General features: G+C 44.7%; 1 protein-coding gene across 1 annotated transcript in view; it reads right to left on the bottom strand.

Annotated features, from left to right (window-relative positions):
• The window catches only part of LOC139406822 (kinesin-associated protein 3-like), a 51839-nt gene that overhangs the window by 15225 nt on the left and 20689 nt on the right, over positions 1–15925 (bottom strand). Inside the window, exons 11-13 of the mRNA XM_071149884.1 lie at positions 4170–4270; positions 251–359; positions 54–166 (exon numbers count right to left, since the gene is read on the bottom strand). Of these exons, the coding sequence (XP_071005985.1) occupies positions 54–166; positions 251–359; positions 4170–4270 (323 nt within the window). The remainder of the gene's footprint in view (positions 1–53; positions 167–250; positions 360–4169; positions 4271–15925) is intronic.

Genomic DNA, 15925 nt, shown 5'->3' with positions numbered 1-15925 from the left:
ATGATTAAGCTCATCAGTGTTAAAGACTGAGTGTGAGTTAGTTTAGTACGCACTATGAAGAGGTTCTTGGTGGGTCCGTCGTGTTGAGACACGTTCCTGATCATCTTCATGGTCAGAACATCCTTTAGCTTCAGACCCCTCTTCATCAGCATCTTCAGACCATTACCTAGGGACGTAAAAACAGGATTAGAAGTGTGTGCGTGTGTGTGTGTGTGTGTGTGTATATGTGTGGTGTGTGTGTTTGTTTTACCTTCACAGATGACCTGTGCATTCCTCTTGTTGGCAGCCAGGTTGATGCAAAAGGAGATGAGCTCAGGGTCCATGGGGCTCTCACCACAATCAAACAGCATCTTCATCAACTGTCAAGCAATCAAATAATACATAAATCAATCAATTCATCAATACCAATTCATCATCAATCATTATAGCTGGCCAGAAGTCAGTCAGTGTGTTATGGGTGTCTCTGTTCCCAAACCTTTCTCTCTATTTGAGGATGGATGCATGCTTGGTGATATCATTGGCTGAATGACATCACCATGTTGATGACACTGGTCTACATATCGTCCATACAGTCATTTAGTGGGTCGCCATGGTGACAAACACTGGGTTAACCGCAGAGTACGGAAACAGAAAGGCCTTTTCTGAAGTGAGCAGATAAGTAGAGGGTATAGGTACAGTCATTTCTGTCTAATCAGGTCTGTGCCAAGACCCTGCAGGGGACTACTGAGAGGGCTTGCAAACAGATGGAGGAGAGAGGTGGACATAGGGAGATGGAAAGAGGACATTCCATGCCTGCTTGCAATTTGTCCATTCCTCCACAATCCAAAGGCCTCTGATTTATATAGAGCATCCTACAGTCTCCTTCAATTACGTCAAAAGACAGTAAGCTTCAGGTCCTTAGTGATGATGATGGTGGATGTGTGTGTATTTGTACATGTGTGGAGGGGGCGGTGAGGGGGAGATGTGATGAGTGGAGCAGAAGAGGGGGCTAGGCCACCAGTTAACACCCTGGAAGTCAACTACAGAGAGAGGTGCAGGTCCACAAAGAAGTTGCTCCCAGCCCTTGTCCTCTGCTCCCCCTCTTTCCCTGCCCAGTCTCCCAGCACTCCTGCTCTGATTTAACATTAAACAGGAAAGGCTTTAAGCAGGGGCACTGCAGGTCCGCTCCCTGTGAGGAGTCAGTAGTGTGCAATCCTACTAACACACACACACACACACACACACACACACACACACACACACACACACACACACACACACACACACACACACACACACCTCGCATCAGGTATCACATACCAGGGGCCCTGGACCCCAAATCAGCCCCGTCTAGACTGTCTGGCACCTGCCTCTGCTTATTTACCACAGCATAGCCAGAGGAGGCTTAGCGCCACACTACACAGCACAGCAGAACCTCCATCACTCCCCTCCAGCATCCACTCCTTCCTTCCCTTCCCCCCTAACCCTGCACAGCCCTTCGCCCCTTCCTCTCCCTCATAACCCCATGTCCGGCCTCTCCCTCCCAGCCCGGAACTGACCCCACCAGAAGTGGAAAGGATTGGGTCAGGTCTTGCCCCAGGCCCAGGGGGAGAGGTAGAGAGGTGAAGGGCAGAAAGTAAAGGAGTAGGGGAGGCAAAGAGGAAAAGGTTGAGCTGGCCAAAGGGCAGGGGCAGAGAGGAAAAGGTTGAGCTGGCCAAAGGGCAGGGGCAGAGAGGAAAAGGTTGAGCTGGCCAAAGGGCAGGGGCAGAGAGGAAAAGGTTGAGCTGGCCAAAGGGCAGGGACAGAGCAGAGGTAGCCTGATGAGAAAGCGTGTCCAGTGGGAAATAGGGAGGGAGGATAGAGAGGAGATTGGCTCCAGGTAGGATGGGCGATATGTCCAAATGAATCATCATATTTTCCACATTTGACGGTATGACAGTATTTGAAGGTATTTTATGTTTCTGAATAATAAAAGTTCTAAATGTGCTTTGAGTAGTGCATGACCCTAGGGTGGCAACACATACATCATAAGTGATTTTGAAGGGGCTTTCTCCATTCTAATTGTTGTAGTGTTCAATCCAACTTCAAACAAAAAATGATTATCAGTATTTTCATACATTTCTGCATTTCCTGCACTTTTGTTATCATTTCCACACAGTGACCTGCAGAGCTGCATGATATGGGCAAAATTCTATAGATGGAATATAGTGGGCAGCACCTTGAATATATTGATGTTTGACATGACAGCAAATGAATAAGCCAGGAAATAATTATTGGGTAGGAACAAAAAGTGCTGTTCAGTGCTTCTAGGTGACCCTTAATTAGAAGTGACATGTATTCTTACCTCATGTAGCTAGCAAACATTAAAGACAGTACAGTATGAAGATAGGCAGAAACGGCTTCTCCAATAGAAATCCCCGATCACACTAGTAGGCGATGTCATGGTGACGTTGGCTAGCTAAGCTCATGCACAAAAATACGTCATTGGGTCTAACATTCGCCTCGCGGCAAACTGCGCATGTGCAGACCGTCAAATCAAAGGCTTTTCTTAGATATTTGTTTTGAACAAAAATGAAAACGTGTCAGTTTGTCACATTCACGAGGCTAGAGTAATAACATGTTCAACTACTTAAGACTTTGCTCGAATCTAGGTTCAGATGTTTTTTTTAAATGAACAACTAAGGAAGAATGGTACTTCTCTCATTGACTTTCCAAACCGCAAACCCCGGTCTGATCTACTTTGTCTATTTCGCACACGTTCTCGCAATGATGCGCCTCTGCATTTAGAAACTCTGTGCTAACACATTCATGCTTCGCCTATTCCTCTGATTCAGAATATACCATTGCATAAACATGCTTACCTAGGCCCACACCAGCACTGGTACCACGGTTACGTTTGCTCTGATTATTAGTACATTTAGCAAGCTAGCTAGCCATCTATCTAGCAGGTAGCATTAGCGGCTAACAATATTTATTTTAGTCACAACTTTGCTAAGAAAAGTCAAACTAGCAGACAGTAAGATACGCAAACTAATAGTGTCATTATATAATGCTTGGGGAAAGCAGCATGTCACCAATATCTTGTTGCATCTATCTGACCATGCAGACTGCAGAGCGAACAGCAAGAAAGTGCTCGTTGACTCTGGTCAAGCAACTGCTCTCTTGGATGACAGGGGGGCAGGGCTTGGTGTGGGAAGTGGCATGCAACAGGAGGGAGAAAAACAACTCAAGTAGAAAACGGAGTAAACAAAAAAATGTGTTTACATTACACGTGTCAAAGTTGGGTATCATATTTAACAAAACAAACACTGATATACCATTATAGAAGGTAAAAGTAAAAATCCAAACCGTACATCAATACCCATATATAGTCAAATACTGTAAACTGCCCAGCGCTAGCAAAAGGACCATCCCTAGAGACAGAGAACGGAGCAAGAGAACGAGAGAGAGGGCCTGGGGTCAAAGGCCACTTTCCAATCATGCTGTTACCCAACATCCCTTCTGACCCCGCAGGGCAGATCTACTGGCGACATGACCCACTAAACAAACAACCCTGTTTATGAGCATCTGGCCCCCATTTACACCCAATCTCACAAGACAAACAAAATAAGCATTTAACTAATCTACCAATGATGAAAGACAGATGCAATCAGACTTAACTCAATCAATATGACATCTCAGTTTCATCCCGACATCACTAACATCATGTACACTTAAAATCTAGATATTCCCTATTAGTGCATTCTATGTACACCAAAAAGGCCTATACTATAGAAAAGATGGAGATAAAGTCCTTTTTCACTGAGGGCTGGTTAGATGAAGGATGCAAGGCTTTCTCCAGCGCTCCAATAAGTGGAAAGAAATTTTAAAAAACGTGGACCTGTCATCAATGAGAGTGAAGGCTGAGCAGCCGTCCTTTGGCGATTTGGGTGCAAATGTAGCATGCCCCCCCCCATCTCAATTCCTCTATCTCTCTCCATTCCTACCACTCCACCCATTCCTGCCGCTCTCTATTCCTTCCGCTCTCTCCATTTCTCCCACCCTCTCCATCCCTCCCTCTTTCCATCCATCCTTCCCTCACTACACCCCTTTTTCTCATGCATAATTCCAAGGCTGTTAGCCTCGATGCTAATGCTGTCTGGTCTATGGCCCCAGCCCCCGACCCTAGAGTATACACTACCCAGTCTTACCTGTGGTATGCAGTCCGTGTAGGCAAACATGGACTTGAATCTGTCGTCCACACTGATGTGGTACAGAATGCACAAACACAGCTGTCTCTGGCTCTCGTCAGCTGAAACATAAACAGAGAGAAGAGAAGCACAGAGAGGGATAAATGGATGGATGAATGAATGAGGAGCTGTACTTACTTTCTGCTTCATGGAGATTCAAATGTCCAAAAGTCTTGGACGAGGCTAGTGCACAACATACAGTACGTCCATTACAATACAGCTTAAATAACATAGTTAACCACCTCTCTAGGAGGATATGGTTTAGGAGTAAATCTAGTCATTTAAAGACAATGCACACATTTTCTTATTGCAGGTTTATAAGAGGTTATTTTACAGCAGTCTAAAGAACATGGCTCTGACTATGATTCAGTGCTAATCTGTCAGGCAGCTCTCTGAGTGTTTATGAGTTTGACCCAAACCACTGCAGGGTGACTGCAGGACGCTCCAGATGCAGCTCACCAACATCATGGGGTTAGGTGTCTGAGGGCCTAGGACCTTGTTTCATGAACACTAGTTTCTAGAGGGAGAGTGACTGCAGTGACCGACCACACTGGGTAAGAACTAGGGTGATGAAGGACCACAGATCTGACAGACCAGACCGACCCAGTCCAGTTCGAACTAGTCCCAACCTAACCAGTGGTCAGTGACCATGCAGGGCAAGCAGCCTTATCACATACAGTAGCAGCCTACTGGTACCAGATGTGCTCACCGAACCCCTGGAAACAAGAGAAAAGAAACGTCTTGGAGGTTTAATTGGGAAAACAGGAGGAAGCATCAATTTTACTGACTTTAATAAGTTAAAAGGTACACTGCTCAGGCCCTTGCAGTGCTGTGATTGGCCCACACGTGCTTCTCATTAGTGGAGCCCTCAACCTATACCTTAACACATACGCTCACACACTTGTTGCCTCACATGAGCTCTCTCCCTCTCCCCCCCGCCTGACCTGGAAAAGTCCCTCACTACACCGGTAGGAACATGGAGGATCCTTTATGGGGAAGGAGAGAGACCCCATTAAATGTTCTAAACACCACTAGAACCCCACAGAAAAAAAAGAGCGGAGAGCCGTTAACAATTAACTTGAGTGTTCAGGGGCAGTTCGTGAAAGAGCTAAACTCCAATTACACCCTGCTCTGATTTAAAACCACCCAACCTTCATAAAATCATACCACCATGCATTAGTGGCGCCTGGGGCAGTTCTGTGGACAGTATACTATTCTGTTAGTGCAATTTACTGAGTAAATAAGAGTACTGGTTCAGTCTTCAAAGAGAAAACCCATAACGCACATCAAATGGCTTCTAAGAAAAAGGTCCATTGTGAAATTGTCCAAATGGAATGATTCTGGAGTAAATTGTGAGTTAAACGTGGTACTCTCTGGAGATAAGAGGGAAATCTCTGGACAGTACTTCTACACAGAAAACAGGACAGAGCCAATAGGATGATTAAGAGGACTTCAATTCTGCGCATCTTGAAAACCACACTGACACACATACTGAACACCCACACACATACTAGGGATGTGACAAATGGGAAAAGATTCTTAAGTTTAAACTGCCATTTTTTTTTTGGGGGGGGGGGGGGGTGATCCGTGAGAGAAATATTTTTTTTTACAACCAGTGAACTCACTATGCAGCTGCACTGCTGCCAGCAATAGTTTGGGTCTCATGGTACATCCCTTTCAGATGGTTAAGCATAACACCTTTACTGTACCTCAATTCCACCTTGCAAAGTTTGCATGTCCTTTACACCCCTAACACATACTGTGAAACAGTAGCCCAACGTTTAAGAGAAATTGGAGAGAGCGAATCATACAAGCGAACACACCGGAACACGCTCTAAATGATATCAAATTTTATTAGTCACATGCGCCGAATACAACAGGTATTACAATACAACAGGTAGACCTTACAGCCAAATGCTTACTTACGAGCCCCTAACCAACAGTGCATTTTCAGATAAGAACAAGAGATAAAAGTAACAAATAATTAAAGAGCAGCAGTAAAAAATAACAATATATAAAAGGGGGTGCCGGTACAGAGTCAATATTCGGGGTTGAAGTAGTATGTACATGTAGGTAGAGTTGTTAAAGTAACTATGCATAGATGACAACAGAGAGTGGCAGTGGTGTGGAGGGGGGAGCAATACAAATAGTCTCGATAGCCATTTGGCTAGATGTTCAGGAGTCTTATGGCTGGGGGCTAGAAGCCTCTTGGACCTAGACTTGGCGCTCCGGTACTGCTTGCCATGTGGTAGCAGAGAGAACAGAATATGACCAGGGTGGCTGGAGTCATTGACAATTTTTAGAGCCTTCCTCTGACACCGCCTGGTATATAGGTCCTGGATGGCAGGTAGCTTGGCCCCAGTGACGTACTGGGCCGTTTGCACTATTCTCTGTAGCGCCTTGTGGTCGGAGGCCGAGCAGTTGCCATACCAGGCAGTGATGCAACTAGTCAGGATGCTCTCGATGGTGCAGCTGTAGAACCTTTTGAGGATCTGAGGACCCATGCCAAATCTTTTCAATCTCCTGAGGGGGAATAGGTTTTGTCGTGCCCTCTTCACGACTGTCTTGGTGTGCTTGGACCACGTTAGTTTGCTGGTGATGTGGACACCAAGGAACTAGAAGCTCTCAACCTGCTCCACTGCAGCCCTGTCGATGAGAATGGGGGCATGCTCGGTCCTCTTTTTCCTGTAGTCCACAATCATCTTCTTTGTCTTGATCGCGTTGAGGGAGAGGTTGTTGTCCAGGCACCACACAGCCAGGTCTCTGACCTCCTTCCTATAGGGTGTCTCGTCGTTGTCGGTGATCAGGCCTACAACTGTTGTGTCATTGGAAAATTGAATGATGGTGTTATAGTCGTGCCTGGCCATGCAGTCATGAGTGAACAGGGAGTACAGGAGGGGGCTGAGAACGTACCCCTGAGGGGCCCCTGTGTTGAGGATCAGCGTGGCGGATGTGTTGTTACCTACCCTTACCACCTGGGAGCAGCCCATCCAGGATCCAGTTGCAGAGGGAGGTGTTTAGTCCCAGGGTCCTTAGCTTATTGATGAGCTTTGAGGACACTATTGTGTTGAACGCTGAGCTGTAGTCAATGATATGTACACTCCCCTAAGTACGTATACGGACAAGGGTTGCAAAACTACCAAAACTTTACAGGAACTTTCAGTAATTTTGGTAATCAACAGGTAATATGGTAATTTATACTTGATTAACTTAAAAAGTGTATTAATATACAGTGTCTTCGGGAAAGTATTCAGACACCTGGACTTTTTCCAGATTTCGTTACATTACAGCCTTACTCTACAATTGGTTTAAAAATATATATATTCTCAGCAATCTAATGACAAAGCGGAAAGTTTATTTTAGCAAATTTGTTAAAAATAGAAAACAGTAATAAATTATTTACCAATATTCAGACCATTTGCTATGAGACACGAAATCGAGCTCAGGTGCATCCTGTTTCCATTGATCATCCATTGATGTTTCTTCAACTTGATTGGAGTCCACCTGTGGTAAATTCAATTGATTGGACATGATTTAGAAAGGCACACACCTGTCTATATAAGGTCCCACAGTTGACAGTGCATGTCAGAGCAAAATCCGAGCCATGAGGTTGAAGGAATTGTCTGTAGAGCTCCAAGACAGGATTGTGTAAAGGCACAGATCTGGGGAAGGGTACCAAAAACGTTCTGCTGCATCGAAGGTCCCCAAGAACACAGTGGCCACCATCCTTCTTAAATGGAAGAAGTTAGGAACCACCAAGACTCTTCCTAGAGTTGGCCGCCCAGCCAAACTGCGCAATGGTAGGTGACCAAGAACCCAATGGTCACTCTGATAGAGCTCTAGAGTTCCTCTGTAGAGATGGGATAACCTTCCAGAAGCACAACCATCTCTGCACCACTCCACCAATCAGGCCTTTATGGTAGCGAGACAGAAGCCCCTCAGTAAAAGGCACATGACATCCCACTTGGAGTTTGCCAAAAGGCACCTAAAGACTCTCAGACCACGAGAAATAAGATTTCTCTGGTCTGATGAAACCAAGATTGATTGCCAAGCATCACATCTGGAAGAAACCTGGCACCATCCCTAAGGTGAAGCATGGTGTGAGCAGCATCACGCTGTGGGGATATTTTTCAGCGGCAGGGACTGGGAGACTAGTCAGGATCGAGGCAAAGACAAACGGAGCAAAGTACAGCGATATCCTTGATGAAAACCTGCTCCAGAGCGCTCAGGACTGGGGCGAAAGTTCACTTTCCAACAGAACAATGACCCTAAGCACACAGCCAAGACAACGCAGGAGTTTCTTCGGGACAAGTCCCTGAATGTCCTTGAGTGGCCCAGCCAGAGCCCGGACTTAAACCCGATCGAATGTCTCTGGAGACCTTAAAAATAGCTATGCAGCAACGCACCCCACACAACTTGACAGAGCTTGAGAGGATGTGCAGAGAGGAATGGGAGAAACTCCCCAAATACAGGTGTGCCAAGCTTGTAGCGTCATACCTAAGAAGGCTCGAGGCTGTAATCGCTGCCAAAGGTGCTTCAACAAAGTACTGAGTAAAGGGTCTGAATCAAATCAAATTTGTCACATGCGCCAAATATCGTGAAATGAATACTTACAGGTCCTTAACCAACAATCCAGTTCAAGAGATAGAGTTAAAAAAATATTCGCTAAATAAACTAAAAAATGTAAAAATCAAAAAGTCGTGAGTGAACAGGGAGTACAAGAGGGGACTAAGCATGCACCCCTGAGGGGCCCCAGTGTTGAGGATCAGCATGGCAGATGTGTTGTTGCCTACCCTTACCACCCGGGGGCGAACCGTCAGGATGTCCAGGATCCAGTTGCAGGGGGAGGTGTTTAGTACCAGGGTCCTTTGTGGGTACTATGGTGTTGAACGCTGAGCTGTAGTCAATTAACAGAATTCTCACATAGGTGTTCCTTTTGTCCAAGTGGGAAAGAGCAGTGTGGCGTGTGATTGAGATTGCGTCATCTGTGGCTCGGTTGGGGCGGTATGCGAATTCGAGTGGGTCTAGGGTTTTCGGCATGATGGTGTTGATGTGAGCCATGACCAGCCTTTCAAAGCACTTCATGGCTCACTTATGTAAATGTTACATTCAGTTTTTTTATTTGCAAACATTTCTAAAAACCTTTTTTGCTTTGTAATTATGGGGTATTGTGTGTAGATTGATGAGGGGAAAAAACTATTTAATCAATTTTAGAATAAGGTTAAGGTAACAAAATGTTGGACAAGTCAAGGGCTCTGAATACTTTCCGAATGCACTGTATAGTAAGGTGCACCTTTCCCTTTCAAGTCGATTCTATATGTATCTAGATACACAGGCTCCGATACGATACAGGAAGATACGGTTTAGTTTGAAACAATTCGGTGCGATTCGGTTTGATTAGAGAATGAATTGATGCAATTCGGCTTGATGCGATAAACTAACATTTGTTGCATAAACACATTCATTTTTCCAAACAAAATTACTACAACTACCTCTTTCGTCCATCTGGTCTGGACCCTTCGTCGACACGGCGCCCCGCCGTACCACAACGACTGGTCCACCAACTTAACGCCCTCAACCGGCCTTCGCCGGACGTCAGAGCAGACGCTTCTACTTACCCCGGCCTGCTAACTGTAAACGCCGTGTCTCCAGTGTGCTAGCATAGTAACGACTACCCGTGGCTTCCCTGTTCACTGGACCCTATGATCACTTGGCTACATAGCTGATGCCTGCTGGACTGTTCATTAATCACGGTACTCCATTTTGTTTATTTTTTGTATATCTGTCAGCCGCAACTCAGGGTGGGTTTACCGCCACTGTACCCGCACCATACCATACCCGTCTGTACATTATGCCCTGAATCTATTCTACTACGCCCAGATGTATGTAGTTAACCCGACCCTCTGCCCATTCATCACCATTTTACCTGTTGTTGTCTTAGCTGATTAGCTGTTGTTGTCTTACCCATTGTTGCCTTAGCTAGCTCTCCCAATCAACACCTGTGATTGCCTTATGGCTCTCTCAAATGTAAATATGCCTTGCACACTGTTGTTTGGGATAGTTATTATTGTCTTAGTTTACTGCGGAGCCCCAAGTAACACTCAACATGCCTCAGATACCTCCTTTGTCCCACCTCCCACACGTGATGACCTCACCCAGCATGAAAATAAAGGAGAGCCGCACACTCTAGGAGCTCAGATGCAAAAATGTAATATCCAACGTTTCGACAGCCAAGCTGTCTTCATCAGGGTATAATACTCACCCAGCATAACTAGCCCGTCCAGAGATGCAACCTCTTATCATCACTCGGTGCCTGGGTTTACCGCCACTGTACCCGCACCATACCATACCCGTCTGTACATTATGCCCTGAATCTATTCTACTACGCCCAGAAATCTGCTCCTTTTATTCTCTGTCCCCAACGCACTAGGCGACCAGTTTTGATAGCCTTTAGCCGTACCCTCATCCTACTCCTCCTCTGTTCCTCAGGTGATGTGGAGGTTAACCCAGGCCCTGCGTGACCCCAGGCACTCTCATTTGTTGACTTCTGTAACTGAAAAAGCCTCGGTTTCATGCATGTTAACATCAGAAGCCTCCTCCCTAAGTTTGTTTTACTCACTGCTTTAGCACACTCCGCCAACCCTGATGTCCTTGCCGTGTCTGAATCCTGGCTAAGGAAGGGCCACCAAAAATTCTGCGATTTACATCCCCAACTACAACATTTTCCGTCAAGATAGAACTGCCAAAGGGGGAGGAGTTGCAATCTACTGCAGAGATAGCCTGCAAAGTTCTGTCATACTTTCCAGGTCTATGACCAAACAGTTTGAGCTTCTAATTTTAAAAACGAATCTCCCCAGAAATAAGTCTCTCTCTGTTGCCGCCTGTTATAGACCCCCTCAGCTCCCAGGTGTGCTCTGGACACCATATGTGAAATGATTGCACCCCATCTATCTTCCGAGTTCGTTCTGCAAGGTGACCTAAACTGGGATATGCTTAACACCCTGGCAGTCCTACAATCTAAGCTATATGCCCTCAATCTCACACAAATTAAACATGAGCACCCTCATAGATATCACCCTGACCAACTTGCCCTCCAAATACACCTCTGCTTTTTTCAATCAGGTTCTCAGCGATCACTGCCTGCATTCGCTATCGGTCAAATGACCACCCCTCTTCACTGTCAAACGCTCCCTAAAACACTTCTGCGAGCAGGCCTTTCTAATCGACCTGGCCCGGGTATCCTGGAAGGATATTGACCTCATCCCGTCAGTCGAGAATGCCTGGTCGTTCTTGAAAAGTAATTTCCTCACCATCTTAAATAAGCTTGCGCCTTTCAAAAAAATGTAGAACTAAGAACAGATATAGCCCTTGGTTCACTCCAGACCTGACAGCCCTCGACCAGCAGAAAAACATCCTGTGGCGGACTGCACTAAAATCGGACAGTCCCCGCGATATGCAACTTTTCAGGGAAATCAGGAACCAATACACGCAGTCTGTCAGGAAAGCAAAGGCTAGCGTTTTCAAAAATACATTTGCATCCTGTAGCTCCTAGCTCCAAAAAGTTTTGGGACAGTAAAGTCCATGGAGAACAAGAGCACCTCCTCCCAGCTGCCCACTGCACTGAGGCTAGGTAACACTGTCACCACTGATAAATCCACGATAATCGAGAATTTCAATAAGCATTTCTCTACAGCTGGCCATGCTTTCCTCCTGGCTACCCCAAATAGAGGTCGACCGATTATGATTTTTCAACGCAGAAACCGATTTATTGGAGGACCAAAAACAAATTACAACAATACTGAATGAACACTTATTTTAACTTAATATAATACATCAATAAAATCAATTTAGCCTCAAGTAAATAATGAAACATGTTCAATTTGGTTTAAATAATGCAAAAACAAAGTGTTGGAGAAGAAAGTAAAAGTGCAATATGTGCCATGTAAGAAAGCTAACGTTTAAGTTCCTTGCTCAGAACATATGAAAGCTGGTGGTTCCTTTTAACATAAGACTTCAATATTCCCAGGTAAGAAGTTTTAGATTGTAGTTATTATAGGAATTATAGGACTATTTATCTCTATACCATTTGTATTTCATTAACCTTTGACTATTGGATGTTCTTATAGGCTCTTTAGTATTGCCAGTGTAACAGTATAGCTTCCATCCCTCTACTCGCTCCTACCTGGGCTTGAACCAGGAACACAACGACAACAGCCACCCTCGAAGCAGTGTTGCCCATGCAGAGCAAGGGGAATAACTACTCCAAGTCTCAGAGCGAGTGATGTTTGAAACGCTATTAGCACGCACCCTGCTAACTAGCTAGCCATTTCACATCGGTTACACCAGCCAAATCTCAGGAGTTGATAGGCTTGAAGCACAGCGAAGAGCTTCTGGCAAAACGCAGGAAAGTGCTGTTTAAATGAATGCTTACGAGGCTGCTGCTGCCTACCATCGCTCAGTCAGACTGCTTTATCCAAGCATATACTTAATTATAACATAATAATCCACAGAAATACGAGCCTTAGGTCATTAATATGGTCGAATCCGGAAACTATCATCTCGAAAACAAGACGTTTATTCTTTCAGTGAAATACGGAACCGTTCCGTATTTTATCTAACAGGTGGCATCCATAAGTCTAAATATTCCTGTTACATTGCACAACCTTCAATGTTATGTCATAATTACGTAAAATTCTGGCAAATTAGGCGGCCCAAACTGTTGCATTTACACTGACTCTGCGTGCAATGAACGCAAGAGAAGTGACACAATTTCACCTGGTTAATATTGCCTGCTAACCTGGATTTATTTTAGCTAAATATGCAGGTTTAAAAATATATACTTCCGTGTATTGATTTTAAGAAAGGCATTGGATGTTTATGGTTAGGTACACATTGGAGCAACGATACGCACCGCATCGATTATATGCAACGCAGGACACGCTAGATAAACTAGTCATATCATCAACCATGTGTAGTTAACTAGTGATTATGATTGCTTGATTGATTGTTTTTTATAAGATAAGTTTAATGCTAGCTAGCAACTTGCCTTGGCTTCTATTGCATTCGCGTAACAGGCAGGCTCCTCGTGGAGTGCAATATGTAATCAGGTGGTTAGAGCGTTGGACTAGTTAACTGTAAGGTTGCAAGATTGAATCCCCCAAGCTGACAAGGTAAAAAATCTGTCGTCTGCCCCTGAACGAGGCAGTTAACCCACCGTTCCTAGGCCATCATTGAAAATAAGAATGTGTTCTTAACTGACTTGCCTAGTTAAATAAAAGGTGTAAAAAATAATATATATATATATTTTTTTAAATCGGCCAAATCGGTGTCCAAAAATATTGATTTCCGATTGTTATGAAAACTTGAAATCGGACCTAATTAATCGGCCATTTCGATTAATCGGTCGACCTCTAACCCAACCCCGGCTAACAGCTCCGCACCCCCTGCAACCACTTGCCCAAGCCTCCCCAGCTTCTCCTTCACCCAAATCTAGATAGCAGATGTTCTGAAAGAGCTGCAAAACGTGGACCCGTACAAATTAGCTGGGCTAGACAATCCGGACCCACTCTTTCTAAAATTATCTGCCGCTATTGTTGCAACCCCTATTACAAAGTCTGTTCAACCTCTCGTATCGTCCAAGATCCCTAAAGATTGGAAAGCTGCCGCATTCATCCCCCTCTTCAAAGGGGGTGACACTCCAGACCCAAACTGTTATAGACCTATATCCATCCTGCCCTGCCTTTCTAAAGTCTTCGAAAGCCAAGTTAATAAACAGATCACTGACAATTTGGAATCCCACCGTACCTTCTCCGCTGTGTAATCCGGTTTACGAGCTGGTCACGGGTGCCTCAGCCACGCTCAAGGTACTAAACGATATCATAAACACCATCGATAAAAGACAGTACTTTGCAGCCGTCTTCATCGACCTGGCCAAGGCTTTCGACTCTGTCAACAGAGTCTGCCGTATCCTTATCGGCAGACTCAACAGCTTTGGTTTCTCAAATGACTGCCTCGCCTGGTTTATCAACTACTTATCTGACAGAGTTCAGTGTGTCAAATTGGAGGGCCTGTTGTCCGGACCTCTGGCAGTCTCTATGGGGGTACCACAGGGTTCAATTCTCGGGCCGACTCTTTTCTCTGTATATGTCAACGTTGTCGCTCTTGCTGCGGGTGATTCCCTGATCCACCTCTAAGCAAACACCATTCTGTATACATCTGGCCCTTCTTTGGACACTGTTAACTAACCTCCAAACGGGCTTCAATGCCATACAACACTCCTTCCGTGGCCTCCAACTGCTCTTAAACGCTAGTAAAACCAAATGCATGCTTTTCAGTCTGGCTAGACTGTAAACTCTCCTTCCAGACTCATATTAAATATCTCCAATCCAAAATTAAATCTAGAATCTGCTTCCTATTTCGCAACAAAGCCTCCTTCACTCACGCCGCCAAACATACCCTCGTAAAACTGACCATCCTACCGGTCCTCGACTTTGGCGATGTCATTTACAAAATAGCTTTTAATACACTACTCAGCAAACTGGATGCAGTCTATCACAGTGCCATCCGTTTTGTCACCAAAGCCCCTTATATGACCCACCACCGCAACCTGTATACTCTAGTCGGCTGGCCCTCGCTACATATTCGTCGCCAGACCAACTGGCTCCAGGTCATCTATAAAAGTCTATGCAAGGTAAAGCTCCGCCTTATCCCAATGCTTTCAATCACTGGTCACAATAACAACACCCACCCGTAGCACGCACTCCAGCAGGTATATCTCACTGGTCGTCCCCAAAGCCAACACCTCCTTTGGCCGCCTTTCCTTCCAGTTCTCTGTTGCCAATGACTGGAAAGAATGGCAAAAATCACTGAAGCTGGAGACTTATATTTCCCTCACTAACTTTAAACATCAACTATCTGAGCAGCTAACCAATCGCTGCAGCTGTACATAGCCCATCTGTAAATAGCCCACCCAATCTACCGATCTCATCCCCATATTTTTTTAAATGTACTTTTCTGCTCTTTTGCACACCAGTATTTCTACTTACACATCTATCACTCCAGTGTTAATTTGCTAAACTGTAATTACTTTGCTACTATGGCCTATTAATTGTCTTACTTCCTCCCGCCATTTGCACACACGGTATATAGACTCTTTTTTTTCCTATTGTGTTGACTGTATGCTTGTTTATTCCATGTGTAACTCTGTTGTTGTTTGTGTCACACTGCTTTGCTTTATCTTGGCCAGGTCGCAGTTGTAAATGAGAACTTGTTCTCAACTAGCTCATCTGGTTAAATAAAGGTGAAAAATAATAATAATTCTAAATTAAAATCTGCTGCTGATGGCACTCATGAGCTGGGGCTCTCTGAGCTGTATCCGTCTGGGCTGAATTCTGTGCGTGTGCACATTTTTTGTGTGTGTGTGTGGTGTGTGGTGTGTGTGTGTGGTGTGTGGTGTGTGTGTGTGTTTCTAACCCTTCAGTATGAAGTGATGTATGTCTATACAAATCTGTCGTTCTGCCCCTGAACAGGCAGTTAACCCACTGTTCCTAGGCCGTCATTGAAAATAAGAATTTGTTCTTAACTGACATGCCTAGTTAAATAAAGGCAAAAAAAAAGTTTTTTTTTATTTTTTAAATTAAAAAAAAAAAAATTGTATTTATTTTTTATATGTACTATCTAGGCACCTGAGCTGAGCAATAAGGAAGACTAGGCATCTA

Source organism: Oncorhynchus clarkii, chromosome 4 (genome assembly GCF_045791955.1).
Source record: "Oncorhynchus clarkii lewisi isolate Uvic-CL-2024 chromosome 4, UVic_Ocla_1.0, whole genome shotgun sequence".
Classification (NCBI taxonomy): domain Eukaryota; kingdom Metazoa; phylum Chordata; class Actinopteri; order Salmoniformes; family Salmonidae; genus Oncorhynchus; species Oncorhynchus clarkii.
The sequence above is the reverse complement of the archived record's forward strand: the minus strand, read 5'-3'. Positions and strand labels throughout refer to the sequence as shown.